We start from the raw sequence: 19,153 nt of genomic DNA on the forward strand, positions 1-19,153 counted from the left end.
ATGCAGATTTCAGTAAAGTCAAGTAGTGCAAAGCCACAAAAGGGGACAAAGAGCCCACAGGCTTAGATAAGGGACAACACACATGGCCTGATATTGAGAGGCGATCACACAGAAATAAGGTGAGCAAGTGGCAGGTATGCCCAGGTGTGAACAGACACCACATGAGCAGAAAAAATGACAATACCCTGAATGAGACTGGTATAACATAAGTTGTGGGGGCCATAGCATGAGTTCAGATATAGTTAAACTGCAACAAAGGAAGAAAAATACACACAACATACATTGAGCTGCTAATGGAAATGGCACATGCGGTGTAGTAGAAAACAGCAAGGGTCTATACAGTGAAAGTCAGGGGAATCTGTTTTGTGAAACCCAGGAGTAGAAGAAATTAAGTTCATGAGAGAAGGCGAGATGACAGGCTGGATAAAGGAGCAGACCAAGTTTTTGTTCTTTGGGTATGAGCAGGGGCCTTGGACAAATCAACTTTCTTCGACCTGCTTTACCATCTTCAAGAATCCACACTCTTTGTAGCCTGGAGTGGCCTTGGTCATCAGTTGACAGTAATCTGCAGGGAGGGTGGGACATTGCAGATCATACTGATCCTCAGCGCATAGGTGTGGTTGGTCCTGCTGTGTCTCAGACGCGGTATCATGCCCCATATTCATGGCCTTCAATGTACGGGCAAAAACTTTCACAGATTTCTCAACAATGGCTGGAAAAAACCCTTATGGCAGCATTCCAAGTCATTGATGCCATCCCGGTCATATTTCGCATTATATTGCATACCCTAAGAACATTTGCTTTTTTCAGATATTGTGTTTCTGTAGTGTTTTTTTTTATGCAAAAAATGCCTCTTCATTAGTGCATTTGGTAAAATGAGCCGTCCCCTGGGCTCTAGGTGAGTTGGGGTTGGGGCTGACTGTTTTTGATGGGCCGTGAATGAGAGCTCAGGAGCTGAGGTGGTGAAGGCAGTATGATTTTCTCACAGTTCCTTTCAGTGAGTCAAAGGTAGTCAGACTACATGCACATCCATCCTTGGCCTCTCTCCAGAAAGCACATAGCAATGGTCATGTATGTGCTGTTCGTAGTTATGTTTCAATGGCAAAGTATATGAAAGAGGTACAGAGCTGTCAGAATATTGAGAGCACCAAAGGCAAAGAAAATACAGTGCTTAAAAATGAGTGGGTGGGTGGGTTGAGGGGATAGTGAAGCGGAGTAGATGAAATAGGTATGTGCAAAAGGAAAGAGTGAAAAGACAGTACTGGAGAAGCAACAGATGAGTTGTTAGAGATGGAGGATATTCAGAAAGACATGTGGAGTAAAAGGGCACGCCTATCAGAGTGAGAGATTGCAGACTAAAGAGTGATTGAGACTCTACAGATCATTACCATTTCCACAGACCTTAGTAACGTTTAATTCAGTCTCATATTTTCAAAATAGAAACATTTTCAGTTTGAATTATTCACAACAATATCACCGCTGTTACTCTTGTATTTGCTACTGCTAACCAAATCCAATAGGTTTGGCTTGGTTTAGAAATGTGTTCACTGTTCTGTCATCTGACCAGATGTAATAACAGAAACCCACAGAGATGCTCCATAGAGTGGTCAGATGGCACACTGTGTGGAGCACAGGAGTTAAGCTCACTTGTTTTTAATCCATGCCGTTAATTACATACTCTATGCTTTGCGGAAAGGATGACTAGTTACGCTTCTTTAGCCACACCACTTTTAGACCCGCCTGACTCCACCTTACATCCCATTTAAGCACTGTTGTTACTCGAACCTCTTGCTGGAACATACGTCTAAACTTTATCCAAGTGATTTCTATAGCCTTGGGCCCAAACACACTCTTAATCACACTAAAGGGCTGTCTTCTCCAACAAGTAGCTTGTGAGCTACTGGTAGCTCTCCAGCTATCAGTAAGTAGCTCTCCTGAATGCTGTTCAGCCTACTAAATAAGCAGCTTTTGCTTGGTTGAATTATTGTATTAACACCATCGGTGCGGCGCATTTTCCCGCTGTGCGCTGAAGATTCGAAAATCCCGCGGTTCATGACGAGCTGAGCTCGTCATCAGCGTCGAAGGGGTTAATACCAAAATTGTGTTTTCAAGCTCAAAATTTGTGAGTTATCAGAGCTCATAAATTGATGTTAGGCGAGGTAAAAAATATATTTAAATGATAAAAACAAGTGACAGAGAGACGTATTACTAAAATTAATAACTTGGGGCCAATGTAAATACATTCCAGATTGACAAAGCATTTGTTAGATTGCTGCTGGCAACTGTGCCTTTGGCACGGAGGTGATCACTGCTGGTAGTCTTGCATATAGAGCCCACTAATAGAAAGAACCTGGTCTGCTGTGGTCACTGTGAACTCGAATAATATTAGTAGCTCAAGATGATTTTCATTGAACGATAAGCTCTGCAATAGGGTTTCTGTCCTCAATGGAACGCAGTATGTGAGGGGACAGAGAGCAAAGCTCAATCCACTGTCCATTCTTGAGGGGGGTCTAAGTCAAGGAAGGTAGATGGCAATGGACAACCTCCTAGATGGGGTAGTGGGGTAGGCTTCCTCGACAACCCTTACAAACGAGACCAAACGCTCCACTGGTCTACCTAAACGACATGGATGTGACCTACATCCTCACTGTGCCGAGCCCTGCGATGTCCAGGTGGGCTTTCACATGAAAGTCATGAGTTTTATGAGTATTATGAACACAAGTGTACCTGTGTTAAGTCACTCACAAAGGAAAAAGTAACTAAGGGATTTGTTCAAATTTAAAATGTGTGCACTGTACCAGTGCGACACGGTTTTTAGAGTACTTACGACAAAAATCTAAGTAAGGTGTGCACTTGCTTGTAAAACGCTGTCCGAGGTACTGGTGCCAGTTAACACTTGTGAAAGAAAACCATGTGAGTACCTAGGAGTAAGAAAACCAGAAAACTGCACGAACGGGTACGCCAGTATTGGGGATCTGCACAAGACTACACTTGCGTGATATCCCTGCAAACAGGCAAGGGGTCAAGCTGCGCTGTTCAATTCTCCAATAAGAGAAGCGTTCAGCTGAAAGCACTTGGAATATGGGTTTACACAAGCCCTTGGGAGCCTTTCTGCGGAGTTTGTGTCACTTGACCAACTGATTGGGAGATAAATGGGCTCTGGTTTTCTTGATCTGCATTATTTTAGCATGCTGCATTTCAGTCTTGCTCATTATTGTGATGTGTTTAGTGATTGGTAGGTCATCATTTTACTCAATTGTTTGTACAAACATTCTTGATTAAGAAAAGAGAATGGAAGCTGTAAACGATCCGTACTACATCTCAGGTGTACTTGTAAAGCGCACGATTATCCGAAGGTGTCCTAGCGCTGAATAACAGATGTTTATTGTTACCCAACTCAATGGTACTCATTTTATCGACCTCAAATGGATGAAAGGCTGAGTGGACCCGCCGGGATTAGAAGCTGTGACCATGAGGTCGAACACAGGCCCCTGCAGTGGCTGCTTTAGTCCACTGCGCCAACAGACCCAGCTGACAACACCTCCCGTATGGACAGCATCTCCATCGCCATTCTTCACACTGCGGAGGATGCGAGACGGGAGCATCAGGAAGCACCCTTGCACCACAGATATCCCGGGCTGTGCTGCTGGACCGCTGCGACTTCCGGATGGTACTCCTACAGCAGACACGCTGGAGCGGTCAAAATCCACATGGATATGGGGCTGCAAGTTGTGCACTGGACATAGCAATGTTTAAAAGAACCTGGGGCTTTCTCCCTAAAGTACCGACAATTGGCTTAGTACGACGTGACTCAGGAAAGTGCTTCATTCTCATCGTTCTTTGTAAAGTCATTTTAGGAGCATCTCCCCTGTTCGACAAAGGCATCATTTTGCCTGGTACAGAGTAGAACAGCTTTGTGATCCAGGGAGACGGTGCTGACAACCCTGAGTGTGCACAGCACGTGGTACATCAGCAAGTACTTGTAAAGCATCAGGCCTGCCACTCAAGGCCTCTTGCACTGAATAAATGGCGCAGATGCACCAATTGTGTTCCTGCTTAGAACAGAAGTTCAAGTACCTGAGATGAAGAGTGCAGGCTTAGCTGGTTACTAGAGGGATCCTACTGTTGGGCACATGCCCCGCATGGCTGCCCATGGACTAGAGGGATCACCCGCAGACAATGCTTCCAGTCTTCCAAGAGTGCTTTGTATTGGCTGTGATCACGTCTGTAGGAGCCATGATGATCCACTCATTAGGCTCTAGCCGGATCCACCACATTCCGCACATCTCATTACCACGGTTGCATACTTCATTGCATCTTTCCCTCTGCCTCCCAAAGGGCTCCCTGTCTGGCAGTGGTAGGAGCCACTATTCACTTGTGTCTTGCCTACCTTAACCTACCTGATCATGTAATCTCCTGGCTTCATGTTGGGTCTTGTGGCTTAGGGGACTAATGTGTCCACTGTAGGGGCCTGTGTTCGAACTCATAGTCACAGGTTCAAATCCCAGAGGGGTCACTCAGCCTTTCATCCTTCTGAGGTCAATAAAGTGAGTACCATTGAGTTGGGTAACAATTAACATCTGTTATTCAGTGCCAAGATACCCTTCTGGATGAAATTTGCACTTTACAAATACATGTTATGTTTGTGTGATCTAGGAGAGTCTAGCGAGATGGGAAGCCAGAATCAAAATCTAGGACGCCATCTCCCCATCCCAGATTTACTCTAGTAGTTGCCACTCACCACCTGGGGAACCTTCTAAACACTCAAACTCCCACAGAAACTTATCAAGCTACAGTGCAAAACACCTCAGAAGCAAAACACAACTTAGACCCCTGAAGTCCTCTTGGACTCATCCAAACCAAATTTACTCTAAATCCACTGCACTTGCTGCAGCTTCACCCTGGTGTAGAACTAGAGGGGGGGTGAGGAATTCCGCTCCAGCAGCAGAGTTGGCAAAGTTTTGCCCACTGCACTGTCCAAGCGAAGTTCCTCAAAACTCCATGAATTGATGAGGAGGGGAGTTTTTTCTCTTGCACGGCTCGCCAAAAATTAATTTGGAGAGTGCGAGTGAGAAAAATGGCACGCTAGACCTCCTCTCTGCGAGATTTCTCAACACTGGGTGGTTGCAGCAGGCCGCAACTGCTCGAATTGAGGAATCTGCCACTCGAGTAGAACATCTACTCGAGTGGCAGAAAGAAGCTGAGCCTTCTGGTGCGATGCGTAGTGCAGATCGCTGTTATTTTACAGTGCAGGGAAAAACTCCCAGTGCTAAAGGTCAGTGCGAGCAGCGTGACTTACCACACTGCCCCTGGCGGAACTCCACAAAATGTGGCAGAGTTTTTTCTGCACTTTGTGGAGTTCCGCAGAGCAGAACTCCGCGAACTCTGCCCAGGTCTATGTAGAACGTACAGCTGGTCTCCACCCATATGGAAAACAAACACCCAAATTCTCTAACAACTCAACTTTTACCATTTCTGAAACGTCAGCACTCACCAACTTGAGAACATTAATGTGTTCGTATATCTGTCTGTATTGATTGAGTCACTCATTCATTCTTCGTCCCTATCCAACAAGTCAGTAAATGAATTTACCTTCGTATGGTGCACCTTGTGAACTGAACATGTTGAGGTGCTCTTGGTGGTTCACAGACAAGAGACCTAAGGCACTAGAGATGAAAGGAACTCCTCAGTATTACAAAACATGGTTAAATAAGGAAACCAGGCTTCAAACGCAGGTTGTACTCATTCCAGAGTTTCCAAATGAGCCACGAGACCACGTACCCTCCCCAGTGGAGTTCAAACCACATTCACCCACCCCTGCTACACGCCTCAATGACAGTGGCGTAACAAAGGCCCGCAGCCCCAGCAGTGCAGGCCCGGACTGGCCATAGCGGACACCGGGCAATCCCCCGGTGCTGCACGGATGGGGGCCGGTTATGAGCCCCTGGGGGCCGATTTTGTTACAGGGCCGTTTTTGCAGCATAATCGGCCCTGCAACAAAATCGGCCGAAAACGGGCCCTAGCAAGGCGCTCGGCGGCACCTCCAACCCCCCCCTCCCCCCCCCAGTAGGGAGGAGGGGCCGGCCGAGCATTTTGCCAGGACCGGTTTTGGTTCCCAGTCCGGCCCGGAATGCAGGGGGGCCCGAGCTCCAGGGTGCCCTCTCAGCACAGTACCCTGAGAGCTCCTGAGTGAGTCCAGAGGGGTTCCCTCCATTTATTTTGCAGGGGGTCCCCCTCAAGTTTTGTTACGCAACTGTTTGATGAAGAGGCTTCAATGACCACTGCTGACCTAGCCACCAGCGCGAGGCTGGGCGCCCCTCCTCCCATGCCTGGTCCACTCATGTGGCCACAGCACAGAGATGCCAACATGTGCTGTGTATTCTGTGCTCCAGGGATGGCTCTCAGCGGTATCACGAACATACCAGAGCACGGCACATATATCTATATTTATCTCCCCATCCAGCGCATGATGTCTCAGGGTTTCCAATTACTTGCAAACGAGGAGAAAAAAGAAACATTAAGTGGTATCTCTGTCTCGATCAGTGTTCATCGGGCCGGTATTGATCGCCCGTGGCTGGCAGGGGAATATGTGGATTTTAATATTCCAGTTACATATGTAAACAGGGGAAACTGAAGGAGGGTGATGTAAGATTCACTGATGTGAACTCTTTTAAACCCACACCCAGGCGGGCTTTGTGTTATCAGAGCAAACCAAACCACCTTACAGTGCAAAACACACACACACACACCGCCGTGCCCAAGGAGCGAGGCAAGAGCATCTGCAACACACTAATTCGACCAATTCATTTAACAAGTAGTAGATGAAGGAGGGAGTCTGCGAGCCAATATAGGGCAGTGGGGATCTCCTCTTCTCAAAGGAAAAGAAGTAATTAGCAGTTCATGGCCCAATTAATTCGCAGTAAGTGGGATTACGGATACACGAAGGCGAACCGAAAAAAGAAGCGAAAAAGACAGAAAACGCAGAGGAATGTGCAAGAAGGCTAGCAGCCCCCTTCTGGCCAACATAATATGTATTTTTTTATAGTTTGCTTTTGACAAAATAACAACATTCCGAGATTCATGAAGGGGTAACAGGGCCAGCGTGAAAGCCAGGGATAGGGTCAAAGTCAGAATTAAGGGTCAGGCTAACATTGAGTTATTGTTTCGGGACATTTTAGGGTTAGTACTTTATGGGGAGCGGGGTAGTATAAATAGTATAGAATAGTTAGGTTTATATTTAACAGGATGAGCAGGTTACATATCAAGGTTTTATGTAATTGTATATTGTTACTCGAATATTATTAGTTACTTTTAGAAGTTTTCTGTAGATATACTGAAGACATGGAGGACCAAGCCTATAAAGAGAGAAACAAAACTACAAGCCACAAAATTCACAGTGTTTTTACCTTATAGCAAATACTGGCTGAAGATGTCACACTTAAGACCTGTACAAAATGACCTCATTGCTAATTAGCACTTAAAGAAGATTAGTGAATAAGACATAATTGATATAAGACAAGTGATGGTGCAAATTCTAAATCTCTTTACAAACCTACTCCCAAAGGAATGGCACAACCGAAGATTGACAAAGGATAGAGGCTTTTTATCCCCACTGGAAGGGTAAGCGCTGTGGGCCAAGATCAGCCCGCGGTCATAGCTTCTAATCAGACCACCAGTCTTGCAGCAGCATTCGCGCCAGAGTTCAACACATGGAAAAGCAAAAACAGGAGGAAGATGACACACTTCTACCTGCCTAATCAACAAATGGATCTTCACGCCATGAGGCTGTGATATTAGCTTGAAATGTGTCCTATCTTCTGATGCACATACCTATCTTCAGCCAGTTGGCATGAGGTGCTGAGTGAATCATCACATTTATGTAGCACACAGTAGTGTACGAAAAGCTCCAAGTCCTGTGAAAAGGTTAGAAAGGCTATTTTTCCCTCATGAAAAATGAGGAAGTGTAAGCTGCAGGAGAGCTACTCCTGGGTGTAAAATGTTGATCTTTAAGCGCCATGCTAGCACCTTTAGTATGAACACCATGCAAGGTATCTGAGCTTCTGAAATGTAATGCCTTTCTACTAGAACATAAGGTAAGCAATGGACGAAATTATGGAATTGACTATTTAGCCACAAGTCCAAAATAAAGTATGCTGAATTAGTCATCTACAATTATTAACAGTGCCTACCAGGATGAAATGGTTTCTTGCAAATGGTAGCGAGGGGGAGGATAATCAACGAAAGGGCAATGGTTCTGTTTTTACTCATTGTTCGTTCCTCCCCCACACCTCACTACTGCTGTGTTTCGGCGCTGTAGGGAACTCGTCTCGCCAGTGCCACATTTAACACACCCAACTCACTGACCTCGGAAGGACAGCAGGCCACTTCGGCTGGCAGGGATTCAAACTCGGGACTTACAGACCCTGTCACATGTCATCGAGGAGTTTTCAACTCACTGAGCCTTCCTGCTACCTTACGTGCCTCGGTATCCACAATAAGCATCTGGAGGCTGCGCCACAAAAGCCTGTGGCTGCATGCATGGCAACTCGAGAAGACGTTTCATCGTCGACATTGCAAGAAAAGTAACACCTGGCTGTAAGGTTGTACGTTTTCTAAAAAAATATTCACATGGCTTTAACGGCATCACAGCTGTAGCAAGGATTTGACTTAAACAACAGGACCTTCTAGTTTGCCAGTGATATATGTATTTGTTATTTATTTGTAGTAGTTGTATAGGGCCGACCTAGCCCTCGGGGCTTCCAAGCACTGTACATACAACTGGAAAAGGAAATGTGAAACATATTGTTGAGAGGGTGGAAACGAGGATATAGGCAAACAGGGAGATAGATTAATATAGTTATAGAGCATCACCCAGCACAGAACAACCGTATGCGGTGCAGCCACACAACGTCTCATGACAAGACCGCGGTTAGCTTGCGGTAAGTCCCCGCAGCATCTCGTGCGGCCAGGGCCCACATGGCCTTTCAATACGGAATTCTGTGAAGGGGGCCATAAACAGAGATCCGAGATGTGTGAATGCTGTGCGGGTGCATTTCGTGGAGCTGAGAAAGCTGGGAAGGGTGTGGTCATTACTATGTGAGATCAATATTTCATGTTGCTGTGGGGAGCCGTAAAAACATATTTACTGTAGGGGCATTGATGTGGAATTTAATTCTCTTTACTGAGTGAGATTATTAATGCTGTGTGAGACCATTACAGCTAGTTACACAGTGGGCCTATATCGGTAGTTACATAGTGAGGCCTTTAAAAGGTGAGGTACTCATTTTTGTTTCTGTGCTGGGACATTAAATTGGGTTATTGAGTGGGCCATTAAGTACCATTAGTGAATGGGACAGTTAATGCTAGTTCATGTGAGTGACTATTAGTGTACACTTTTTGCCTGTGGGCACCGATGAATGTATTGCCATGTGCTATTGAGACATATACAACCTGACATAAATGATGCAAGTACAGCCTAGGACATGGGTATCTAGTTAGGTTGTAGAGGGACGGATCCATTCCAATTAATTCTCATAGATTTGCATGAACTAATTCAGTGAAACTAATTTGCCTGAAAAAGAAATCTGCATAGATGAGACCTCCCGGACCTATGTTGTATACACCTGATCAAAGACCACTCAAGCACTTGCTGTCCGTGACCATGAATGGTACTGCCTTCGCCATTGAAGCATAATGGAATCAGGGGAGAAGGCAGTTTAGGAAAATTGATTCCTAGTACTACCTGGTGTAACGGATGCATGCAGTGTACTCACAGCATCTCTTTCCTTCGAGTTCATCCGAGGGTGTCACAGACGGGCAATGCTTTGTCTACTGAGGTGTAAGGAAGATGAAAGATCATGCTTATACATCCAAAGTGTTTCAGTTGGGTCAATATTTTTTTCAATTGGCTGTTAGACCTGGCCTCCTTAGCCTGATTTCCCCTGACTTTTTGCCTCTACCTCCTGTATTTTTGACTATGCGGTGGATTGGTTATCCATGATTGGCATATATGATTTACTGGTAAGTTCCTAGTAAAGTGCACTGTATGTGCTGAGGGCCTGTAAATCAAATGCTACTAGTGGGCCTGCAGCACCGATTATGTCCCCCACACCAGTAGACCTTCAAATTTGTCTCAGATCTACCATTGCAGTGTCTGCACATGCAATTTTTAACTGCCATGTCAACCTGGTAAGGGCACTCACTTGCCAGGCCCTAACCTTCCTTTTTCTTACATGTAAGTCACCCATAAGGTAGACCCAAGGTAGCCTTTTTGGCAGGGTGCAGTGCAGGGGCGTAACACAGGCTCCAGGCCTCCTCAGCACAGCACTTCACCTCGGCAGGAGAGCTCCTGATAGAGTCCGAAGGGGGCCCCTCCACGTACCTTGCAGGGGGGCCCCCTCAATCTTCGTTACGCCACTGTCCCAAAGAAAGGAAAAGAGGGGAAGCATCACATCAATGTTACATGTAAGCAGTGATGATGGTCACCCTAATCAAACTTGTTAAGTAAGCATGATGTGCCAAGATTGATTGCATTAACAAAAATAGAGACCACAACAAATGGACTAGTGGAGACATTATTCCATACCTAATCGGAGAGCAGATGGTGTGACCACAATTTCCCCACCTGCGGAATGATATGCGGAGTTCTGGTTGGTCGTCTCATTCTCAAACTGATCTGCACCGAGTCTTTCCATCAAACCGCCATTGGTGCTATCTGTTTGGAGGTAGGACTCCTGCTCGTCATACACAGCAATAAGCTGCAGAAAAAGCAAAAAACAACATGTGGTTAGCCAAAAGGTGAAATGCTATATGCTATGCCAAACATTTTAGACACGTAATTGAGAGATTCTGAAAATTAATATTTTAATGTAGACAACTGGAACATGTAAAACGCAGGAAATAAAGATGCCACCTGTAAGGTTATTGAAATTACAAAAGTTAACATTGTTCATCTTGTCTATTTGGAAATTCTTCTCCATTGGTCTCTGCTTCTGTGTGGTGTCAGAATCACTAGAGGGGTTAATCCAGCGATATATATATATATTTTTTAAAGTGTTGATGGGGCACCAATAATGTCCAAGTGGGAGATTGGTTTATGAGAGTATCAGGAAAACAAACCAGGTTTACACAGCCCCTGTGTCATTTGCCAAGATGTGACCCTGGTGTATGACACTTTACAGGTAGCCTTGCAAATTTAAACAACTTACACGCAGACTAGGTTTGCCATCTAACTCCATGTCATCCTAGACACTGCTTCCAGTTATGGGTTTTAAGTGCAACAACCGCATGCACTTTTCATGTTTTATACTTGGTTTGCTTACATTGAAATAAGACATCTGATAGCAATTCTTTGTAAGTAAGAAGTCCAGGACTGGAAATAAAGACCACATTATAGGGTGAGGTGCCAACCCTCTTTCAGACACAATTCCATGTTTTCATCTTGATGGGTTTAGAATGTAATCATGCCATATACTGCATTTCCTTATCCACAGCCAACTTGGACAGGGGAGAGAGTTGTTATGAGTGCTTAATTTGAGCCGGTGCTTTCCGGTGCTAAGCACCGGCACTTAATTGGTTTCCGGTGCTCGACACCGGCACCTAATTGTCAACACAATACTTGGAACAGTCCACCACATGGTTGTGCTGCTCATCAAATTTAGAGATGAGCAGAACAACAGTAGTTTAGGAATAACATATACTTTAAAATTGCTAATACCTGCCTCCCCAGCCATTCCTTTAGCTTTGGGAACCTGAAATAATCTGACGTGTCATGCGAGAGAGATAGTTAGTAGTTCTTTTTGCCGTGATGACAAGGGCGATGGGTAGTGCAAGCTGCAGTGGCTTCCTGGTCAGAGCCCTGGCACTTAATATTTTACAAACTAAGCACTGGTCAAGGTTTACGTAAAGAACAGCCCAGTGCCCTGTGTGTGTGTGAGCAGCACTCTTCACCTACCATATATAATCCAGACAAGTATGGTACTCCAAATGCAGTCACCAAAAGTAAGAGACTAAGCAGCACCACAAAGGACTTCAGAAAAAAATGAGAATGAGTCACTAAGTCAGTCAAAATACTTTATTCGGTTTGTTTTAAAACCATAAAAGCATACTACAAATTTTATACCAAGGAATTATAAAACCATTAATTACGTATAAAAATAGTAACAATATAGATAACATTTTAAAAACACAATACATATGTTCAAATTCATTTCGGGGGAATTTCATAAAACCACATTACTGAGCTGAGACAACCATACATTCAATTAATTCAGATAGGTGCATTGTGGCCAGTTATACATAGCTTATTTTTTCTCATGATTCTTACGGCCGCAGTGAGGAAGCTAGCGACATTAAAAATTTCACACACATTTGATAATAGCTGGAGGTAAAGAAGAGCTGGTTTAGCTTGTAAAAATATCTAACCAGAAGGTGAGAGGAGGGTCCAAGGGAATTTAAAGACCTGCCAAGGTTATTGTCCCTGAAAACACAAGATGTACAATACACAGAAACCGAGGGGTCTAGTAAAAGGTCTGTGAGATATTCTCAAATATACTAACTTTCAGGCCTGACTAGTGCCGGACAGTGTGCCCTAGAAAGTCTAGTCTATAGCGGAGAACCCATGCATTAGACCACTCAAGACAGTAGGTGAAACCCAGGAGCCAGAGATGGATTCCCATCAATGTCTTGTAAGTGATCTTATAGTATTATCATGTGGTCATCCAAAGGTTGGGATGGGGTGTCTCCAGGTGATTAAGACTACCTTCAACCCACCTTGTAGGACTGGGATCAACCCACGAATCGTTTGTGGACCATGCATGAGATCACTTAGTGGGAATAGGTGCAGTGCAAAAAGAAATAATTGTGGTGAAAAGAAGATAAAAAGGATAGAGAACAAACAGCAAGACAATTTATTAGCTGTAAGCCTCTTCCTGATTAAAACCAGGAACAGCGCAAAAGAGCAGTTTTACCAAATAGCTGCTTGTGGGCCGACATGTTTCTGCCAACAGGGGAAATTCCCTAGGCTTCTTCAGGGCCTCTGTTCTATTTATACTTAATTGCTACTGCGTTGCCTCGGACAGGAACCTGAGGCCTCCCCCAACCTCAGGTTCCTGTCCGAGGCAACGACGGAGAGAGCGTGGCCTCCCATATCCTGAGATTGGTCCAGGAGAGGTGAGGTTTTATCCCCGGCCATTCTGGGTGAGAAAACATACCACTTGGCATGGAGGAATAGATATGTATATCCTTTCATGATTTATTTTGTTCACGTTCTAGATGGTTTATTTGGTAGCACTTACAAGCAGTAGCAATTAAGTATAAATAGAACAGAGGCCCTGAAGAAGCCTAGGGAATTTCCCCTGTTGGCAGAAACATGTCGGCCCACAAGCAGCTATTTGGTAAAACTGCTCTTTTGCGCTGTTCCTTGTTTTAATCAGGAAGAGGCTTACAGCTATTAAATTGTCTTGCTGTTTGTTCTCTATCCTTTTTATCTTCTTTTCACCACAATTATTTCTTTTTGCACTGCACCTATTCCCACTAAGTGATCTCATGCATGGTCCACAAACGATTCGTGGGTTGATCCCAGTCCTACAAGGTGGGTTGAAGGTAGTCTTAATCACCTGGAGACACCCCATCCCAACCTTTGGATGACCACATGATAATACTATAAGATCACTTACAAGACATTGATGGGAATCCATCTCTGGCTCCTGGGTTTCACCTACTGTCTCGAGTGGTCTAATGCATGGGTTCTCCGCTATAGACTAGACTTTCTAGGGCACACTGTCCGGCACTAGTCAGGCCTGAAAGTTAGTATATTTGAGAATATCTCACAGACCTTTTACTAGACCCCTCGGTTTCTGTGTTTAGCTTGTAAAAAGCCTTTGTTAGCTAGGATTGGAAGGATAAAACGCCTCCGGATAGCGGTAAAGTGCTCACAGAAAAAAATAAAGTGCATTGTATCCTGTGTGGAAAAGTCATCACATGAACAAACCCCCAACTCTTCCACCCTCTTCGATCCTGATGACTCTGCAAGGACGAAATGAACTTGGTTCAGCCTAAATCTGACCAGTAAGAATCGATGGTTGGGGTGTGTAACGCTAACCAAATATGGTTCAATAGACAAGGTGGTTTTCTGCAGTTGATGATCCCTTACTGTCGGCTTTGCCAACTCCCGATCTTCTCTAGCCATGGCAGCCATTGAGAGATATGAATCCTTGACCCATTTGATGTCCCCCTTCGACAGCTCCTCACTCATGGGCCCATCCAACCGCGAAACTAGGAAACAAGGGATGAGGCGTAGGCGCTCTTGGCCCCAGCACTGGAGACACTGTGCACTTTCTGATACTGGTCCACAGGTGGTGCTGTTGACACACACAAATTGCATTGGCTAGACTTAATTAATAATTAGTTCCTTGTGTCTTAAAAATCCGCTTTGTTTAATGCATTTCAATGTTCAGTTGGACCGAATGCCTTGTTCGGCCCTTCAAAGCCACATTTTTCAACTTTAGAACTATGGGAGGAATCAAGGTAGATTGGCCACATTTTGCCAGATTTTTATAATAGCAGTCACTAACAAAATGCGTTTTCACAATTTCCCATTCCATATTGGACCCCAATCTGAGGGCCGGTTGCATTTTAATAAAAAATCGTAGGAAAAAAATTGATCATGTGATCTGGTCTAGGCCACTCAGATACCTAGAACACTGTTACGATTATTTGCATGCATGAACACCACAAGTGATCTTTGCAGCTGAAAGGTTTGTTATTGAAATATCTCAAGTCCATAGTATTCATTATTTACCAAACTTCAAAGGGATAAAGGTCTGCACTACCAGTTTTGAACCTCGCACGTGAAGCTTACAAACAGACCCATTGTAATGGCGGACCTATTTGGAAGCCACATATTCTGCTGCAACTAAAGAAGATTTCTTGTTTCATTTTGCATCTGATACGGTGTGCCATTTCAAGCATGGTTCCTCAGCTTCTTGAATTGGAGCCTACAAACATTGGTTTGTTGATATAGGGGCTAAGACGACCAGGAATGCTGATATATAATGGATTGTTTTTATCAGTCAGTACGTTGCTCTACTTTTGCATGGGAAGGGTGGCAGTAAAATATATAATCAATTAATCAAGATTTATAAACCCTGGCTAATCACCCAATAGATTATACAGGTGAACAGGTCCAAGAGGCTTGTTGGAACAGCCAGGTCTTGAGGGTCCTTCTGAATTTCGAAAGTGAGGTGATGGTCTGGAGTTGCGTTGGGAGTTTTTTCAGGTCTTAGCCGCTACATGGAAGAAAGAGCGACCTCCATTTCTGCTTCGGTAGATGCGGGAGTATGGGCAAGTGATAGGGAGGCAGAGCGTAGAATTCTCGACAGTTGGTGGAAATTCAGACAGTGGTTAATGTAGGCAGGTCCTTGTTTGTGTAGAGCCTTGTGTGTGTGTGGGTCAGCAGCTTAAATTGGCATCTCTTCTGTAAGGGGAGCCAGTGGAGTTATCTGAGATGGGTGAGATGTGGGTTCATCAGGGAAGGCTGAGGATGAGTCTGGCTGTGGCGTTTTGTATGGTCTGAAGTCTCTGTAGGAGGTGTGTAGCGATTCCTCTGTAGAGAGTGTTGCTGTAGTCCAGTCGATTGGTGATAATGGCCCGTGTCATGGTGCGTCTTGTGTACAGAGGTAGCCACTTGAAGATCTTACATAGCATGAGCAGAGTGAGGAAGCAGGAGAAGGAGATGGCATTGATCTGTGATTTCATGGTAAGCTTGTTGTCGATAATTCCAAGGTTTCTGGCGTGGTCAGAGGGAGTGGGTGTGGGTCGTAGGTATTATGGCCACCAGGAGTCTTTCCATGTGTTGCTATTGCTGCAGACGATCTATACTTCGGTCTTGTCTGTGTTTAGCTGATAGCAATTGCTCTTCATCCAGTCAGCGAAGCTGGTCATGCATCTGTGGAAGTTGGTTCTTGTGGTGGTAGGGTAGTCGGTGAGTAAGAGGATGAGTTGGGTGTTGTTTGTATAGGAAATTATGGTGAGACCGTGGGATCTAACGATGTTGGCCATTGGGGTCATGTATACATTGAAGAGTGAAGCGCTGAGGGATGAGCCCTGGTGGACACCTCAGGCGATGTCCTTGACTTGACGAGAGAAAGACGGAGGTTCATTCTCTAGGTTCTTCTGGTGAGGAAGAGGTGATCCATCTGAGTGCGTCCCATTGGATGCTGATGTGGTGGAGTCTACGATCAGCTAGCTGGTGAGATATGACGTCTAAGGCTCACAAGAGGTCAAGGAGGATCAGGGCTGCAGTTTCTTTTCAATTGAGGAGTGTTCTGATGTCGTCGATGGCTCAGATCAGGGTGGTCTCCATGCTGTGATTGCTGCGGAAGCCAGATCGGGAGGTTTTCAGTAGCTGGTTCAGCTCCAGGTGTGTAAATGTAAATGTACAGGAATTTATATAGCTCAAATCACCGCGCGGTTTCTAAGCGCTTGCTTAGGGAACCCGTCCTGGTATTCCCCTGTGAGATAACCCCGGCAGGGTATCCGCAAGGTGAAAGCCAGGCATCCCGCCGCGAGGGGCCATTGTGGAGATTAAGCAAGCTATTGCCCAGAGTCGCAGAGTGTGAACCCGTGAATCGAGTAGGCACCGGAGCGAGAATTGTCAAGTCCATGGACATTTTTAGGACTCAAGACCCCGCCGAGCCGGGAATTGAACCCTGGTCCCAGGCTGACCTCTGCTTCCAGGTCTGCCTCCTCTAACCAGTGAGCCACACTTCTCCTGATCATGTGTCATGATTTGCATGTTGACGATCTTTTCCAGTACCTTCACTGGGAATGGGATCAAGGAGAACAACCAATAGTTTTTTAGTTAGCTAGGTTCAGCAGAGTGTTTTTTGATTAGTGGTCTGACTTTGACGTGTTTCCAGGCTGTGGGAAATGTCGCAGTGGTGATAGAGGTATTTAGCAGGCTGGTGAGTTCCTGGCCGATCTTTTGCCTTCTGAGATTGAAGATGGTTTGCGGGCATGGGGCCGAGGGAGCTCCTAAGTGGATGGATTTCATGGTGGAAGTGGTGTCCTGGGTGGAGAGGAGGTTTCGGGTGGCCAGTCTGTGAACCGTGTCAGTTGTTGAGGTGGTGTGTCTGTCGAGGAAGTCTGTAGGTGTGGGCTGGGGTTCAAAGTTTTTGTATATGTTTGCGATCTTGCTATGGAATAAGCCAGCGAAGTTGTCGTACAGCTCCTGTGGTGGTGTAATGTTTTTTTACGCTGTCAGACGTTTTTTGAAAAGTTCCTTGGTATTGTTGGTGCTGGTTTTCATGCATGTGGCTAGGGCTGTCTTCTTTGTTGCCCTCAGCAGGTGGTGGTTGAGGGAGGTCTTGAAGGCTGCCCTATTGGAGGTGTCCTTGCTGGCACAACGTCTCCTCTCTAGCTGTTTGCTGTCTCGTTTCGCTGCTCTGAGTTGTTGGGTGTAGAAGGTGGTCTTTTTGGATTATTTTCTCTGGTTGTTGCTGTTGGTGGGGATGATGCTGTCAGCGCAATTGGTGTTAATAATAATAATAATAATAATAATAATAATAATAATAATAATAATAATAATAATAATAATAATAATAATAATGATACAGGCATTGAAGTTCTTAACTCCTTGTTTGAGGTTGGTGGTGGTAGCAGGATTGGATGTGTTGAGGGCGTCCGTCCAGCTGGTTGGTTTCTCAACTCAAAATGGCAGTAAAATACAGTCTTCTCTAGTGACTGAAGACACACCTCAAAAACACAAGTTATTCAAAGAAGGTTCTCACTTTTGAGTAGAGTTGATATATAGGCAACACGGAAGTCTCATAGACCTGTCAGTCAAGGCAGGTGCCTGAACTCTATGCTAATTAACAAGCAGCAAGATGTACACTATCTCATACAAAAGGTAACGGAAACAAGGCGGTAGGCCACTTTACAGCTTGTTAACTGGGTTCTAGTCTTTTGATGCAGTAAAATACCTGAAATAAAATATCGACATTTTGGTTCACCCACACTACTACAACTCGACACATTACTTCCAATACACTTTCTCTTCCAGGCTTTGAGGTGATATTTAGAACACTAATGTAGTGAGTGATATTGCCAAACAGTAATTGTTTACAAAGTTATGAAATGTAAACATTGTAATCGTGGCTGCTTGTCAGAAATAGTATTGGCACTATTCACAACCCTCTGCATCCCTGAAAGTTTTCGTCATTGAAGTCCAGACGCCTGCTCTGGATTGTGCAAGCAGCCAGTAGGACACAAAGATGGGTACATTTCAAAGCCTGGCACAGGACATCTACATGCAGCCTGATTTTTTTTAACACACTTTATTCATAGCTGTTCAGGACACAAGAACACCGTATTGCATCAACATTTGCAATCCTCAGCTACCTTTTCCGTTTTCTCCCCAACAAAATCTTCCCTCAGTCGCAGGGTTACATATGAGTTACATGCAGCCTGATGACAGTCAAAAACACCCATAGCAACCCAGAAATGAACAAGGTACCCAGGCTGGGCCAGTTTACAGCACCAAGTGTATCACAGTGCGTAGATCATAGTGCACAGTGACAGTCACTCGAGAAACGGCCCTGCACTTATCAACATGAAAGTAGACAGACCAGTAAAGTGAAACCCAGAACAGAGCACAGATCCCACTAGGAACTGCCCCAGAATCTTTTCTGGTGCAGACTGGAGGGACAGAGGGCACAGCTTAGCCAGGGAAGTGGAGGGGGAGCTTGGGCCTAGGCACCTGGCTGAAAGTGACCCCGGGTCCTGTGTAAGAGGTCAATTCATTGAACTGCTGGGGGAGCGGGAAATGAGCAGAAACGAATAGAGGTCTGGGGGGTTCCAGAGGGAAAGCTGAGGCCACCGCAAAGGAAGATCCAAGCACCCGGGTCAGCAGTGCACTGCCCCCGTCTACACTGATAGAACGTGATGAGGGAGAGGCAGCAATGGAACGCCCTCCCGGTGACCCTTCGGCAGACTACGGACTTGATGACCTTTCGGAGAAGTCTGAAACCGTGGTTGATCACAAACTCGACAGTAGGTTTAGGCTAGGGGAGCTATCATTACAGCGCCAGGACACCTGTTGATAACAGCGTGCTCTACAAATGTTATAAATAAATAAATAAATAAAAAAATAAAT

General features: G+C 45.1%; 1 protein-coding gene across 1 annotated transcript in view; it reads right to left on the reverse strand.

The window, feature by feature from the left end:
* PARD3B (par-3 family cell polarity regulator beta) overlaps positions 1-19,153 on the reverse strand; it is a 1,965,377-nt gene that overhangs the window by 1,548,323 nt on the left and 397,901 nt on the right. The window contains exon 3 of the mRNA XM_086954074.1: positions 10,586-10,757. Coding sequence (XP_086810200.1) covers positions 10,586-10,757 — 172 coding nt within the window. The remainder of the gene's footprint in view (positions 1-10,585; positions 10,758-19,153) is intronic.

This window comes from Lissotriton vulgaris, chromosome 2_1 (genome assembly GCF_964263255.1).
Source record: "Lissotriton vulgaris chromosome 2_1, aLisVul1.2, whole genome shotgun sequence".
NCBI classification, from domain to species: Eukaryota; Metazoa; Chordata; class Amphibia; order Caudata; family Salamandridae; genus Lissotriton; species Lissotriton vulgaris.